Below are 15,366 nucleotides of genomic sequence, written 5' to 3' on the forward strand. Positions count from 1 at the left end.
AGTGCCAGGGATTGAATCCAGGTCATTGGTATGAAAGACAAACACTTTACCCACATTACTACTGATACAATGGGAGTGGAAAGGTGTAGTGCCAGGTGAATTTAGTTGGTCAGTTTAAATCTTGTCCATCAAAAAGGTATCCACTCAAAATAGGTAATGGGATAGCTGGGGGTGGGTGATAACAGCAAATAAAAAGAAGCCTCTAGTCAGTTTCTCTCTTTCTCTCTGAATACTCAACTATACCCAGATGGACTGCAGAATCAGGAAGACTTTGTGTGCCCAGACTGTTGGCCAAATACAGGCCAGTCTCATAGACCTAGACAAGCGAAAGATTCAGCCAGGTTTGAACACCGAAGTAGTGACAAAGTGACCACAGGAGTCTCACCTGTAAGCATGGAGCCTATGACCAGAGACTAGGAAGGCTAGTATAACAAACTGCTGGGGTAGATCATCTGAAAGAGGCCCAGCAACAGGTATAGAACATAAAGAACTCATCCGTGCTCAGGTGGCTGTGGCCAGAGACATAGGAAAGCTGAGACATTAAGGAACCTCTGGGGTACAGTCTAGGAGAAATCCAGTAACAGGATTTTAAATTAGGGAAGTACACACTGGATAGAGACTGGCAGAGGGACAAAACTAGGTCATCTTATACTGGAGGCAAGTAGGTGATGAAGGATAGGATATAGGAAGTCATACTCTAGACCAAACATTGTAAGACAGAGCCAGGAATGTCAAACCTGGAGAGGCTTGACATTGGGGAGGAACCCAGACCCATCTATTTGAACTATACAATAAACTCAAACTTCTTTGGGGGCAGCTGGAGGAGAGGCACCCCTGGCGATGCTCGGGGTTACTCCTGGCAAGAGTCAGAGTGATAGTACAACTGGTAAGGCATTTGCCTTGCATGTAGCTTAACTCGGGTTCAATCCCCAGCATCCTATCTGGTGCCCTGGGCACTGCCAGGAGTAATTTCTGAGTTCAGAGCCAGAAGTAACCCCTAAATATTGCCAGGTATGCCCCCCAAAACCAAAATGTTACTTTTGGTAGTGCTTGGGGGTCCATATAGTATGCTAAGGATTGAACCTGGTTGGCAAGGCAAGTGCCCTACCTGCTATACTATCACTCTCTCCACACCAGGTATATTTTAAAATTTTCACTTTTTGATAATTTTGGTCTGGGTGTCACACCCAGCAGTGCTTTATGGCTACTCCTGGCTCTGCTCAGGGGTCACTCCCAGCAGTGGTTCTGGTACCATACAGTGTCAGGGCTCAGACATGAACCTTCATACAGCAAAACATGTATGTATCCCTTTAAGATATCTCTCTGATCCCCTCATCTCTGCTTTATTTTTCTCATTTACTTATTGGCTACCGTAAAACATATTGTTTAGTCTCCACATATTTGAAGTTTTTCTGATAACCTTTTGTGATTAATTTTGTTTTATAGCATTGTGATCATAAAAAAAAAATAGATATTTCAGTTTACACTAAGTGTATTTAAACTTGTTTTGTGCCCCAGTAGATGATCCAGTCTTGAAAAAGTTCCACATGCACTGGAGAAAAATAAATATACTGCTGTCCCAGGATAAATGTTCCACAAAAATGATTTTTTGAAATATCAAATCTTGAGACTGGCGCGATTACACATTGGGTAGGGTATTTGCCTTGCATATGGCAGACCCAGGTTCAATCCCCATCATCCCATATGGCTCACCTGTGCACCGCCAGGAGTAATTCCTGAGTGCAGAGAGTCAGAAGTAACCCCTGAGCATCACCCCCCAAAAAATTGTTTTTTTAAATTTCAAGTATATGAAACCAGAGCAATCATATAATGCATAGGACACATGCCTTGCGTCCACAGAACTGACTCAAGGGTTGTACATAGACCTTATGGTTTGATCTCGGCACCATGTGGTCCCCAAGTCCACCAGACATGAGTCCTGAGTGCAGAGCCAGGATTAAGCCTTAAGCATCACCGGGTATGGCCCAAAAACAAAACAAAAAGAATGTTAACTTTAAACCAAGTAGGTAGTCTAAGAGGTATATAATGAGCCTGGAAAGATGGCTTCACTGACTGAGCACATGCTTTGCATGCAAGAATTCCAGGTTAATACTCAGCACCTTACAGTGACCACTGAGCAGAGCGGAGAGTAGCCTCTGAACACCACCAGATGTTGCCCAAAACAGCAACCACAAAATAAAGTACGTCACGTAAAAATATCTATGGTACAAGTCAGCCAAGTGGACCAGTGCACAGGCAGAATAATGGTGTACTGTAGCCGCCCCTCCCCCTCCCCCCCACACACAGCTCTGTGGGACCCCTTCCATCGTTTACTCTCACTCCCAGAGATAGCTCCCACACTCAGCTAAGTACCATGTCTCTGTACATGGTCTCAAGTGCTTTGCTCTTCTGTGACACTCCCACAAAAACAATCCATCATCAACCCCATGTAGGTGGGGAAAGATTGATGGTTGATTCTATCTAGATGAACTTACAACACGTTTAGCTTGGACACCAGTATCTATAAAAAGCATATGCCTCCTTTTGTTGGAACCAAAAGCATGAAAATGCAGATATGTTCCCTCTACCTGGCAGTACCTGCTTTCATGATTGGATGATTATGGATCTCCAGAGTCAGAATCACATTAGTTCTCTAATGAACTGAACAGTGTGACAACCATTAAAACTATGACAACCACATAAATGAGAAAGCTGCTGCTTCACTCAGAGAGGACCAAGCTTACAATATTTATACATGGTATTACCAACTGGAGGGGGGGCGGGGGAGATAAATGCACCCTGGGAGAGTGGTGAAGGGAAATGGATATGCTGAAAAGAGCATGGTGCTGGAATGTTACCTGCATGAAACTTTATCATGAATGTATTTGGGATAGCTCTTTTACAGCAGTTTCAACTCTACAACTAACTTACAACTTTTGATACAGATTTCAGTGAAGTTCCTTATGTCTTCCCCTGAAATTTTATCCCTCTCATGGGGACAGATGAAAGTCCAAGGCTCTTCTAAAACCTATAAGGACTGCAAAGTGTGGCCAGGGGGAAGTCGGGCTTGGGACTGGAGAGAAACTGGAACTGAGGTAAGTATTTGGCTGGACCCTGCCTAAGGCCTATCATAACGGCTGGGCAAAAGTGGTTATTTCTCTCTCTCTCTCTCTCTCTCTCTCTCTCTCTCTCTCTCTCTCTCTTTTCTCTCTCTCTCTTCCTCTCCCTCCCTCTATCTCTCTCTCTTTATCTCTCTCTCTCTCTCTCTCTCTCTCTCTCTCCCTCTATCTCTCTCTCTCTTTCTCTCTCTCCCTCTCTCCCTCCTGGCTTTTTTTGGTTGGCTAGGGAGACACTTAGCAATGCTCAGGAGTTACTCCTGGAGGTGCTCCGGGGAACCATATGGGATGCTAGGGATCGAACCCGGGTCAGTCACATCCAAGGCAAGTGCTTTGCCATACTATCTCTTCCACCCCCTCTTTTTGGCCTTTGGGTCCCAGCTAGTATGCTCAGGAGTTCCTTATTGCCATCTGGCCACTCCTTGCACTGCTGGGAGAGGGTGGGGCTCTGGGTGCTAACGCCCAGCTCCCTAGGCCAGTCAGCCCTCTGTTTCCAGTACTCTGCGTGGGATGCTCAGTGATCTGTGTCCTTCCTGGTATTTCTCCTGCTGAAGAATTTTTCTAGCTTCTTCTAGGAATCTTACTATGTTCTTAACGCCATGTTTCCTAGAAAGAGCTGATACTATAGGCCCAAATCAGACATGCTACAGGTGCATGATCATTCTCAGGAGGTTCTTTCTCATCCAGTTTAAGGCAGGCTTCCTTGTCTGAGGCTTTTCACAGTGGGTAGGTTTTTGGTGTATTTGTTGGGAATGTTCAGCTTTTTCACTGAAAAATGAGTTGAAAAGGTGTTTCATGGCACAGGAGAGATGGTTTAATTGGATGAGCTCATGCTTTGCAGTGAGGGCCCAAGTTTAGTCCCCAGCATTGCATGGGGACTGCAATCCTCAGTCTCCTGAGCATTTCCAAGAGTGTTCCCTGAGCACACAGCCAGGAGTAAGCCCATGGCACTGCCAGGTGTGGCCCAAGCAAACAATGAGAAGGACAGATGTCTAAGATTATGTCACTATCAGTATACAGGGTTTTGGAGGGTGTTTTTTTTTTTTTAAGTCTTTTACGTTTTTGGTTTTGGGGCCATACCAGCTGTACTCAGGGCTTATGCCTGACCCTGCACTTAGGAATTACTCCTGATGGTGCATGGGAGACCAAATGGGATGTTGGGGATCAAATCTGGGTTGGCCACATGCAAAGCAAGCATCCTACCTGTTATACTATTGCTCTGGCCTCCAGTTTACAGTTCTGATCTTTACTCTTTATTTTTGACCTCTGCAATTTCCCTTTCCTTTTTTTAAACATTTTTTAATTACGTACTGAGATTTACAATATTGTTACTCATGCTTTTTATGGATACATCATTCCAAAACCATACTCACCACCAGAAATCCCACTTCCCTTCACTAGTGCCCCAAGTGCCCTTCCCACACATTGCCCTCCACCATTAGTACAGTTCTATAGACAAAATCTTCCATTCCAATTCCTTTGACCATTTGTTATTCCCTTACTGATTAGGCTGTGTCATAAAGTATTTTTATTTGGATTTCTTTTAGCTGGTACCTTTTAAGCTTCCTCGATCTGGGTGCATACACTCTTTGGTCATGGGAACTTCTCAGCAATGATGGCTTTGCTGCTTCGTCATCAGGGTTGCCTTCCTGCCGCCCTGGGACCCGATGATTCTAATGTTGTTCCTCTTGAATTCATTCCATGTTCTCTTGACACGGTTGTTTATTTTGAGGCTTTTTTTTAATCTTCTGCTTTAGTCTTGAGGTTTTCTGCACCACATCATGGAGCTCATTGGTTCTGTCCTCTGCAGCCAGTGCTCTGCTGTTGAACCTTTCCAGTGAGTTTTTCATTTTGCCTACCAAATTTTTCCGTTGTTATTTCTATTTGTAGTTTTCTTATTCCTGCTCTTATATTCTCTTGTGTTTTACTGGTGGTCTCGTTCATGTTTCTTTGAGCTCCTTAAATATCCTCAACATTTCCTCTCTGAATTCCTTATCAGAGGTTATATAGCTCATTATCACTGGTTGAGTCTTCTGAGTGAGTCTTCTTAGCAAGTGAGTGACTCCTGGGAGTGATGACTTTCTTAGTGACTCTTCTTACTGAGTCTTCACTCACTAAGCCTGTGTGTTTCTGTGTTGCTTTACAGTCTGGAATGTTTCTTGTGTGTTACGTGACTACAGGTAGGATGCCTTTGTATGCTTATTGAGTTATAGAGGTGAAGAAGTATGTGGCCATGGAGCCAAGCTGGGGTGGCTTGCAGCCTTCCCCGTCCTTATCCACTTCGCGGGGGAGAAGGGGTAGCCATAATCCTGACTTTTATTGTTATATTTTTTAATTTCTTAAGAAAATTGTAGAAATTCCATTTTATTGGGATAATGTAACTTTTAAAAACTGAATCACAGTGAGATACATTGCTACAAAGTTGTTCAGGATTGGGTTTCAGTCATACAATGTTCTAACACCTCTCCTTTCAGCAGGACCAGTGTACATTTCCCACTACCAGTGTCTCCACCCCAGCCTGCCTTTATGGCAGACACCTTTCTTCTCTATACTCTCTCTCTCTTTCCTTTTAGTCACTGCGGTTGTATATCACTTTACCTCCTTTCAGTATTATTTCATCTCTTTTGGATGGAGACAGCAATACTGGGTTATATGAACTTGTGCTTGGGGTCTGAACTCAGGGTCAAACTGCCAGGCATGTGACCTACACCCTGCACTGTCTCCCTCCTTTTGCTCACTGTTTCACTCCAAACTGTTCATTGTTAATTACTACCAACCTGGATCTTTGAGAGAGGAACATGTCTGAAGGAGATGTTACTGATAAAGAGGGGCCAGGTGGTCTGAAGGAGATGTTACTGATAAAGAGGGGCCAGGTGAGAGAAGGCTGATATCTGTAAAGCCTGTGAGCCAGATAACTGTACTAGGTCACTGTGTGCCCTAGTACAGTTCCTCTCCATTCCACAGTGGGAATGGAGAGGAACAAGTGCACTGTGGTGCTGATAGTGTCTGCAGGGATGAATTTAAAGTGTTCGGTGCATGAGGCAGGGCCAATTTACTAAGTTAAGCAAGAGATGCTCTCAGTGATGAACATGACCTGAGACTGAACCATGGGGCAGCTCTGAGCAGAGCGCTGCCTGATATGTGTGAGGCACTGAATTCAATCACTGGCACCAAAAGACAAGGCATACACAGAAATACAATTGTGAATGTGCCACATCGCAGATATTTGTTTGTTTGAAGGCTATACTGGTAGTGCTCAGGAGTTACTCCTGGCTCTGCACTTAGGAATTACTCCTGACTGTTCAGGGGACTGTATAGAATGCTGGGGCTCAAACACAGGTCAGTTATGTTAAACAGTACCACTGTACTATCTCTCCAGCCCCTGCAGAGATTGTTATCCCTCAAATATGGATTTAAGGATCTGGAGAAATAGTATACTTAATTAACAACAAGCAGTTTGGGGTTGGTTACATGCAACCATAGTTCTATCCCCAGCACTGCATGGTCCCCTGAGCACTGCTATGAGAGCAACCCTTGAGTATTACCTCATATGGCCCCAATCTCCCCTTCCCAATGAAAGAAGTAAAGCCTGTTCATAAAAAGAAGGCAAGCAGAATGAGCACTGACTGAACAGTCATAGAGACTGTTAGAGGGGCATTTACCTGCTGGATTGCTGCATGAGTGGTTCCTGGAGCAGCTTGGACTCAACATACCGAGAGCTAGTTTCGAAATCTTCCCCCTCCTAATACCCCGCCCCTCTATTTCTTTTTTTTTTTTTTGGCTTTTTGGGTCATACCTGTCGATGTTTAGGGGTTACTCCTGGCTTTGCACTCAGGAATTACTCCTGGTGGTGCTCAGGGGGCCATATGGGATGCTTGGAATTGAACCCCGGTCGGCTTTATGCAAGGCAAATGCCCTACCCGCTCTGCATCACTCCAGCCCCAGCCCTCTATTTTCTTTTGTTTTTTTTTTTGAGGGGGGACATACCCTGCATTATTCAGGGGTTATTCCTGGTTCTGCACTCAGGAATTATTTCTGGAGGTGCTCTCAGGTGGGATGCCAGGAATCAAACACAGGTCAGCCACAAGCAAGGCAAATGCTTACCTACTGTACTATTTCGCCAGCCCCACACCCCTGTATGTTCATGTGTCCCTGTATTTGTCAAGTACGCACTATCTGAAAATTCATCTAAAAAAATATTAGAGGCTATTTTTACTTCTACACTTCTCTCCTACAGTGTTCAAGCAAGTGCATATGAACTTGTTTTGTTGATTTAGCCCTGCATGGGTTTTTCTCTAACTCCCTCTTAATTACCTCTTACTAAGAGGGATGAAACCATCTCACCTAGATGCTTGCATCCACTTCCTACCTGGTCATAGTCAAACTCTCTCAGGTCTGTTTTCTTTCCCAAAAGATAAAACTGGTGTGTTAGTACCTTCCTTAGAAAAATTCACTGTCTCCGTTAACCTGAGAATTTAGCAGAGTCTTAGAATAGGGGCCAGAGAGATAGTCCAGCAAGTAAGAAGCCTGCCTGTGCACACGGCCCCCTGCATGCCCCTAGCCACACGTGATGTTCTCTAGACCCCTCTTGGAGTGATCCAGGAGGAAAGAACTAGGATTACGCCCCCCTCCTCTCAGCCCCCGGGGGGAGGGGTGGCTAGAATAGTGTTCAAGGCCATTGAGCTTTTTCCGTGAAGAAAGTTTAAAAAATAGTAAGTTGTCCACTATTACCAAATTCACTGTATCAATGTCATCCCGTCATTCATCGATTTGCTCGAGCAGGCACCAGTAACGCCTCCATTGTGAGATTTGTTATGACTGTTTTTGGCATATCAAATACACCATGGGTAGCTTGCCAGGCTCTGCCGTGCGGGCGGGATACTCTCAGTAGCTTGCCGGGCTCTCCGAGAGGGGAAGAGGAATCGAACCCAGCCGTCGACCACGTGCAAGGCAAACACCCTACCCACTGTGCTATTGCTCCAGCCGAACACTAAAGAATTAAATGAAATTTACCAAATTATCCATTTAATCTCATGTACCGTATTTCCTAAAACATTTGAAACCTAAGCTGTTCTATAGACCAACTACTATTTCCATACACAGCTGCCTTTTCTTTCATTCATCTGTACCTTTGCTAAAACCTTTTCCCTTTTTATAATAGCTCCCCTTTGTCCCTACTGAAATCTTACAGTTTCTTCAAATCCTACCTTTGGCATTATCTTCTTTATAAGATATTGCGTAGTAATCCTTGTGAGAAGGAGTTGCTTCTGCCCTTCTCAGTATTTCTATAGTTCTATGAGTAGCAGTTGTACAGGTCACCTGTATTACAATGAGTGTGTTTCCCTGTGGCCCAGTGGAGAGGACGCTTGCTGAGGAAAGAATTGGGCATTTTGCACAGTGCCAGAAAGCAGTTCAACACGCTTACAACATCAACTCTTTCACTCTGTCACGAAGCAAAAATGTCGATCCAAGTTGGTGCTGTGATCCCTTACGTATTACATTAAAATGGAAGAATGGTTAAATTTGTTTATAAAATGAAAATATTTTCTACTATTATTATTTTTCTTAAAATAATAAATAATCCTTCTCCCCCTGCTCCCAAATTTTACCAATCACTAAAACAGCATTTTTCTTTTTTCTTTTTTTTTTTGGGGGGGTCACACCCAGCAATGCACAGGGGTTACTCCTGACTCTGCACTCAGGAATCACCCCTAACAGTGCTGAGGGGACCATATGGGATGCTGGTAATTGAACCTGGGTCAGCCGTGTGCAAGGCAAATGCCCTGCTCCAGGTCCATAAACCAGCATTTTTCAATTTGAGGCCATATGATTTCCCCTTTTGTATCCCAGGACATTCCAGGGGAGCCACAGGTGATAAATACATAACTGGGGGTCCATGAGACTAGAGGAACCAGCAGCTAGAGAAGGGCCACAGGAAGAGGGGCTTCAGTCAAAGGTCGAGGAACTCCTGTGTACCTGGTCAAACACATATTTTCAAGGATCACACAATAATAAGGTTAGAGTCAAGATCTGACCCCAGGGGCTGGAGTGCTAGTACAGCAGGTAGGGCTTTTGCCTTCATGTGGCTGACCCAGGTTCAATTCCTAGCATCACATATGGTCTCCCAAGTATCTCCAGGAGTAACCCCTGTGCATCACTGGGTGTGTCCAAAAAAACAAACAAAAAATCCAAAGGATCTGACCCCAGCACAGTCATACTCTGCTAAAGCCCTTTATATTCCTTTTTAAAAGTTTCTTTACTTTCTGGGGGGCCACCCCTGTTGATGCTCAGGGATCACTCTCTATGCAGAGCCAGGGACTGTACCCAGGTTAGTGGCTGCAGAGACTGATGAGGAGAGTGTGAGCAGGCCCGGGGAAACAAACACAGGTGCCCTGGAATCTGCACTCACTTTGTCCCATCTCACTCACACCTGCATCCCTCTGCACACTTGTGTGGGTGCTCAGGGATGTTTTCTGATTGGAGGACTTGCTCAGTCTGTGGACTGGGGTGCATTGGGCCCTTCCTGCTATTTGCAGCTTCTCCCAAGAGAAAAAAGTGGAAAGTGGCAGCCTGAGCAACACCAGGTTTGTCCAAGAGGGCCCGTCCAAGAGCCTCAGTGGGCCTACAGGGCCAAAGGGTGGGTGCAGTGCTGAGGCCTACTGCAGCCTTGTCCTTCCCGTGCAGGCTGCTCGGGGCTAGGGCTGCTGAGCCCCAAATAGGTCCTCGGGCCCTGTGAACACAGCAGCTCAGGAGAGTGGTGCTGCCAATCTGCACTTATCACTCTCCCCAACCGCCAGGATTAAGAGGTTTTCCCACCGTTGCCTGGAAAGTGAGCGGTCTGCACTGTTCCTCTCAGTGGGCAATGGGCCCTTCACTGATTTTCTTTTTTAATCTGGAATTTATTGATCTGATAAAATTACATTAAGAATTGAAATGAATTATACATTATTGTGCTCATGTTTCCCCCATACAATGTTCGAGAACCCATCACTTCACCAGTGCCCATCCTCTACCACCAGTAAACCCAGCATCTCTCCCACCCTCACCAGTCCCGTCTCCACCCCCACCCCACACTGCCACTATGGCAGGGTATTCCCTTTTGTTCTCTCTCTCTGATTAGGTGTTGTGGTTTGCAATAAAGGTGTTGAGTGGCCATTGTGTTCAGTCTCTAGTCTACATTCGGCACGCATCACCCTTCCCCCGCATGACTTCCGACCACATTTTACTTGGCGTTCCCTTCTCTGAGTTGCCCAGAATGAGAGACCAGCCTCCAAGCCATGGAGTCAACCTCCTGGTACTTATTTCTACTATTCTTGGGTGTTAGTCTCCTAGTCTATTATTCTATATTCCACAGATGAGTGCAATCTTTCTATGTCTGTCTCTCTCTTTGTGACTCATTTCACTTAGCATAATACTTTCCATACTGATCCACTTATATGCAAACTTCATGACCTCATTTTTTCTAACAGCTGCATAGTATTCCATTGTATAGATGTACTAAAGTTTCTTCAACCAGTCATCTGTTCTAGGGCACTCGGGTTTTTTCCAGATTCTGGCTATTGTAAACAGTGCTGCGATGAACATAAAGTGCAGATGTCATTTCAACTATACTGTTTTGCTTCTCTGGGATATATACCCAGCAGTGGTATTGCTGGGTCAAATGGGAGCTCAACCTTTAGTTTTTTGAGAATCGTCCATATTGTTTTCCAAAAGGGCTGAACTAGCCGGCATTCCCACCAGCAGTGTAGAAGGGTCCCTTTCTCCCCACATCCTCTCCAACAGTAGTTGCTTTTGTTCTTTTGGATGTGTGCTAGTCTCTGTGTTGTGAGGTGGTATCTCGTGGTTGTTTTGATCTGCATCTCTCTGATGATTAGTGATGTAGAGCACTTTTTCATGTGCCTTTTGGCCATTCGTATCTCTTCCTTGGTAAAGTTTCTGTTCATTTCTTCGACCCATTTTTTGATGGGGTTGGGTGTTTTCTTCTTGTAGACTTCAACCAGTGCTTTATATACCCTTGATATCAACCCCTTATCTGATGGGTATTGTGTAAATATCCTTTCCCATTCTGTAGATAGTCTTTGTATTCTGGTCACTGTATCTTTTGCAGTGCAGAAGCTTTTTAGTTTAATGTAGTCCCATTTGTTGATCTCTGTTTTTACTAGATTGCTTAGTTCCGTGTCATCTTTGAAGATACCTTTATCTTCAATATCGTGGAGGGTTTTGCGACCTTGTCTTCAATGTACCTTATGGTTTGTGGTCTGATGTTGAGGTCTTTAATCCATTTTGATCTGACTTTTGTGCATGGTGTCAGGTCGAGGTCTAAGCCCATTCTTTTGCATGTGGTTGGCCAGTTGTGCCAGCACCATTTGTTAAACAGGCGTTCCTTGCTCCACATCACATCTCTTGCTCCCTTATCAAAGATTAGATGATCATACATTTGAGGTTGTGTGTAGGGATATTCCACCCTGTTCCATTGGTCTTCGGCTCTGCCTTTGTTCCAGTGCCATGCTGTTTTAATTGTTACCGCTTTGTATTAGAGTTTAAGGTTAGGGAGGGTGATGACTCCCATCATCTTTTTCCCAAGAATTGTTTTAGCTATACGTGGGCGTTTATTGCTCCATATAAATTTCAGGATTGCTTGATGCATTTCTTTGAAGAATGACATGGGTATCCTTATAGGGATCGCGTTAAATCTGTATAATGCTTTGGGGAGTATTGCCATTTTGACAATGTTTATTCTCCCTATCCATGAGCAGGGGATGTGTTTCCATTTCCTCATGCCCTCTTTTATTTCATGGAGTAGCGTTTTATAGTTTTCTTTGTAGAGGTCCTTTACTTCTTTAGTTAAGCTGATTCCAAGGTATTTGATTTTCTGGGGCACAATTGTGAACGGGATTGCTTTTTTCATGTCCCTTTCCTCTCATTGTTTGCATATAGGAAGGCCATGGATTTTTGGGTATTGATTTTATAGCCTGCGACTTCACTGTACAGGCCAGTTATTTCTAAGAGTTTCTTACTAGAGCTTTTAGGCTTCTCTAGGTATAGTATCATATCGTCTGCGAATACTGAGAGCTTGATTTCTTCCTTTCCAATCTGAATCCCCTTAATATCTTTTTCTTGCCTGATGGCTATTGCTAATACTTCCAGTACTATATTAAAGAGAAGTTGTGAGAGTGGGCATCATTGCCTACTCCCCGATCTTAGAGGAAAGGCCCTTAGTTTTTCTCCATTGATGATAATGCTTGCCATAGGTGCGTGGTAGATGGCTTTGACTATCTTGAGGAAAGTTGCTCCAAAACCCATTTTGGTGAGAGTTTTTATCATGAATGGGTGTTGGATCTTCTCAAATGCTTTCTCTGCATCTATTGATATGATCATATGGTTTTTATCTTTACTTTTGTTGATATGATGGATTATGTTGATTGATTTCCGAATGTTAAACCATCCTTGCATCCCCGGGATGAATCCCACTTGGTCATGGTGTATGATCTTTTTGATGAGTTGTTGGATTCTATTTGCTAGTATTTTGTTGAGGATCTTCGCATCGGTGTTCATCAAGGATATTGATCTATAGTTTTCTTTGTTAGTGGTGTCTTTGTTTGCTTTGGTATTAGGGAGATATGTGCCTCATAGAAACTGTTTGGAAGGGTTCCTGTCTTTTCAATTTCCTGGAAAAGCTTGAGGAGAACTGGCAACAAGTCCTCTTTAAATGTTTGGAAGAATTCGCCAGTGAATCCGTCTGGACCTGGGCTTTTGTTTTTGGGAAGACTTTTGATTACAGTTTCGATTTCCTTGATATTTATGAGCCTATTCAGGTATTTCAAGTCTTCTTGGTTCAGTCTTGGGAGATTGTAGGAATCAAGGAATTCGTCCATTTCTTTTAGGTTCTCTTGTTTCGTGGCATACAGACTTTCAAAGTAGTCTCTGATGATATTTTGAATCTCCTTGGTTTTTGTTGTGATGTCCCCCTTTTCATTTCTGATTCGGTTTATTAGGGTTTTCTCTCTTTCTTTCTTTGTGAGTCTTGCTAGCGGTTTATCAATCTTATTTATTTTCTCAAAGAACCAGCTCTTTGTCTCATTGATCTTTCGGATTGTTTTTCGGGTTTCCATATCGTTAATTTCTGCTCTAAGTTTTATTATTTCTTTCCTTCGATCTGGTTTGGGTTCCTTTTGCTGGTCCTCTTCTAAGATCTTGAGCTGTGAAGTCAAGCTATCTATATAGGCCCTTTCTTCCTTTCTGAGGAAAGCTTGCAGAGCTATAAATTTTCCCCTTAATACAGCTTTAGCTGCGTCCCATAGGTTCTGGTAGCTTGTGTCTTCATTCTCATTTGTTTAAAGGTATTTTTTGATTTCTTCCTTGATTTCCTTCATGACCCACTCATTGTTCAATAGTGAGTTGTTTAATTTCCAAGTGTTTGATTTGGTTCTCTGCGTCTGTGCATGATTAATTTCCATCTTCAGTGCATCATGGTCTGAGAAGATAGTTGATACAATTTCTATCTTCCCGATTCTACTAAGGTATAATTTGTGGCCCAGAATGTGGTCTGTTTTGGAAAATGATCCATGTGCGCTGGAAAAGAATGTGTATGCTTTCTTTTTGAGGTATATAGCCCTGTATAGGTCTATTAGCACTGAATCTTCCATTTCTTCCTTCAGAGCCATTGTTTCCTTGCTGAGTGTTGTTCTTGTCGATCTATCCAGAGGTGATAAAGCAGTGTTGAAGTCTCCTTCTACTACTAGTTATGTCCTCCTTGAATTCTGTTAGGAGTTCTTTTAAGTATATAGCTGGTCGTTCATTAGGTGCATATACGTTTAATAGTGTGATTTCTTCCTGTTGTACATATCCTTTGATGAATAGGAAATGACCTTCGCTATCCCTTCTAATCTTTTTCAGCCTGAAATCTATGTTGTCGGATACTAGTATGGCCACCCCCGCTTTTTTGAGGGAGCTGTTTGCTTGCAGGATTGTTTTCCATCCTTTGATTTTGAGTCAGCCCTTCACTGATTTAGAGCAAAGCTCTCACTCCAGAAAGAGATGTTAAGTATGCCCCTTGGGCAAAACTCAGGAATAAAACTTAGGTTTTTTTTCCTATCTGAAATGTTCAGCCTGAGCCAAAGAGATGGTACAACGAATAAGGCTTTGGCCTTGCACATGGCTGACCCGGGTTCAATTCCTGGTACCCCTTATGGTCCCCCAAGCACTGCCAGGAGTGATTCCAGACTGCAGAGCCAGGAGAAACCCCTAAGCACTGCTGGGTGTGACCCACAAACAAAATAAAATAGTGTTCAGTACTAGCTGTCGGACTGAAAAGGGTGTGAAACCAATCTCCTTACATTCTTTTAGAATCAGTCTTGAGGGGCCAGAGCTATAGTACGGCAGGGAGGGCATTTGCCTTTCAAGTGGCCAACCCAGGTTCAATCCCCATATGGACCCCCAAGGACCACCAGGAGCGATTCCTGAGTAAAGAGACAGGAGTAACCCTTGAATATCACTGGGTGTGACCAAAAAAGCAAAATAATAATAATAATAATAATGAAATAAAATCAGTCTTGAGGGGCCAGTGAAAGACAGCAGAGAAGGCACTGACTTTACACATGGTGACACTGGTTCACCCATGGCTCATCCTAGGACCACACTGTCTGTCTGGGAACCACCAGGGGTGAGCCCTGAGGAGAGTCAGGAATAAACCCTGAGCATTGCCAGGTGTACCCCCACCCCACTAGGAAAAACAAACGCAAAATCCAAACCCAAAACATTTTTTTAAAGCATTTTTTTTCCCCATCCTTTGTTGCTGTCACTACACCAACCAGTGTTTGCACTCTTGGTTATGGTGCCCCCACACACAGATTGCTCACTTTAGTGGTGGTGGTGCAAGGATCACACTTGGCTTTCGGGATGGGGCCAGGGGGCAGATTCTTGACCTCAGGTCTACAAGGCAGGTGCTGTCCCATAAACCATCCTTATGCCACACAATTCTTTTGTTTTCTCAAGGGTGATGGTGGTGGTGGGAGAGAAGTGTTAGTCCACATTCAGTGGTACTCGGGATGACATAGGGTAGGGTGTCAGCGACGGAACTGGGGTCAGCCATTTCCCCCTATATCATTTCTGTGGTATAACCCCAAGAAATTTTCTATTTTTAATTTAAAATATTTGTTTCATGTTTGGGGCCACACCCAGCAGTATTCATTTATTCCTGCCTCTGTACTCAGGAATCACTTCTCGTGGACCTTGGAGAACCATATGGGGC

At 43.9% G+C, this 15,366-nt stretch overlaps 1 protein-coding gene across 6 annotated transcripts in view; it reads left to right on the forward strand.

The window, feature by feature from the left end:
* Positions 1 to 15,366, forward strand: part of AAMDC (adipogenesis associated Mth938 domain containing) — a 31,494-nt gene that overhangs the window by 4,009 nt on the left and 12,119 nt on the right. For 4 of the 6 annotated variants that reach the window (XM_055118995.1, XM_055119121.1, XM_055119062.1 and 1 more), the window contains one exon: positions 2,946 to 3,095. In XM_055118995.1, coding sequence (XP_054974970.1) covers positions 2,964 to 3,095 — 132 coding nt within the window. In that variant the 5' untranslated portion in view covers positions 2,946 to 2,963. Of the gene's footprint in view, positions 1 to 2,595; positions 2,759 to 2,945; positions 3,096 to 15,366 lie in introns of those variants that run through there. The other 2 variants (XM_055119250.1, XM_055118928.1) reach the window with 1 other exon arrangement.

This window comes from Sorex araneus, chromosome 1, assembly GCF_027595985.1.
Source record: "Sorex araneus isolate mSorAra2 chromosome 1, mSorAra2.pri, whole genome shotgun sequence".
Taxonomy (NCBI): Eukaryota; Metazoa; Chordata; class Mammalia; order Eulipotyphla; family Soricidae; genus Sorex; species Sorex araneus.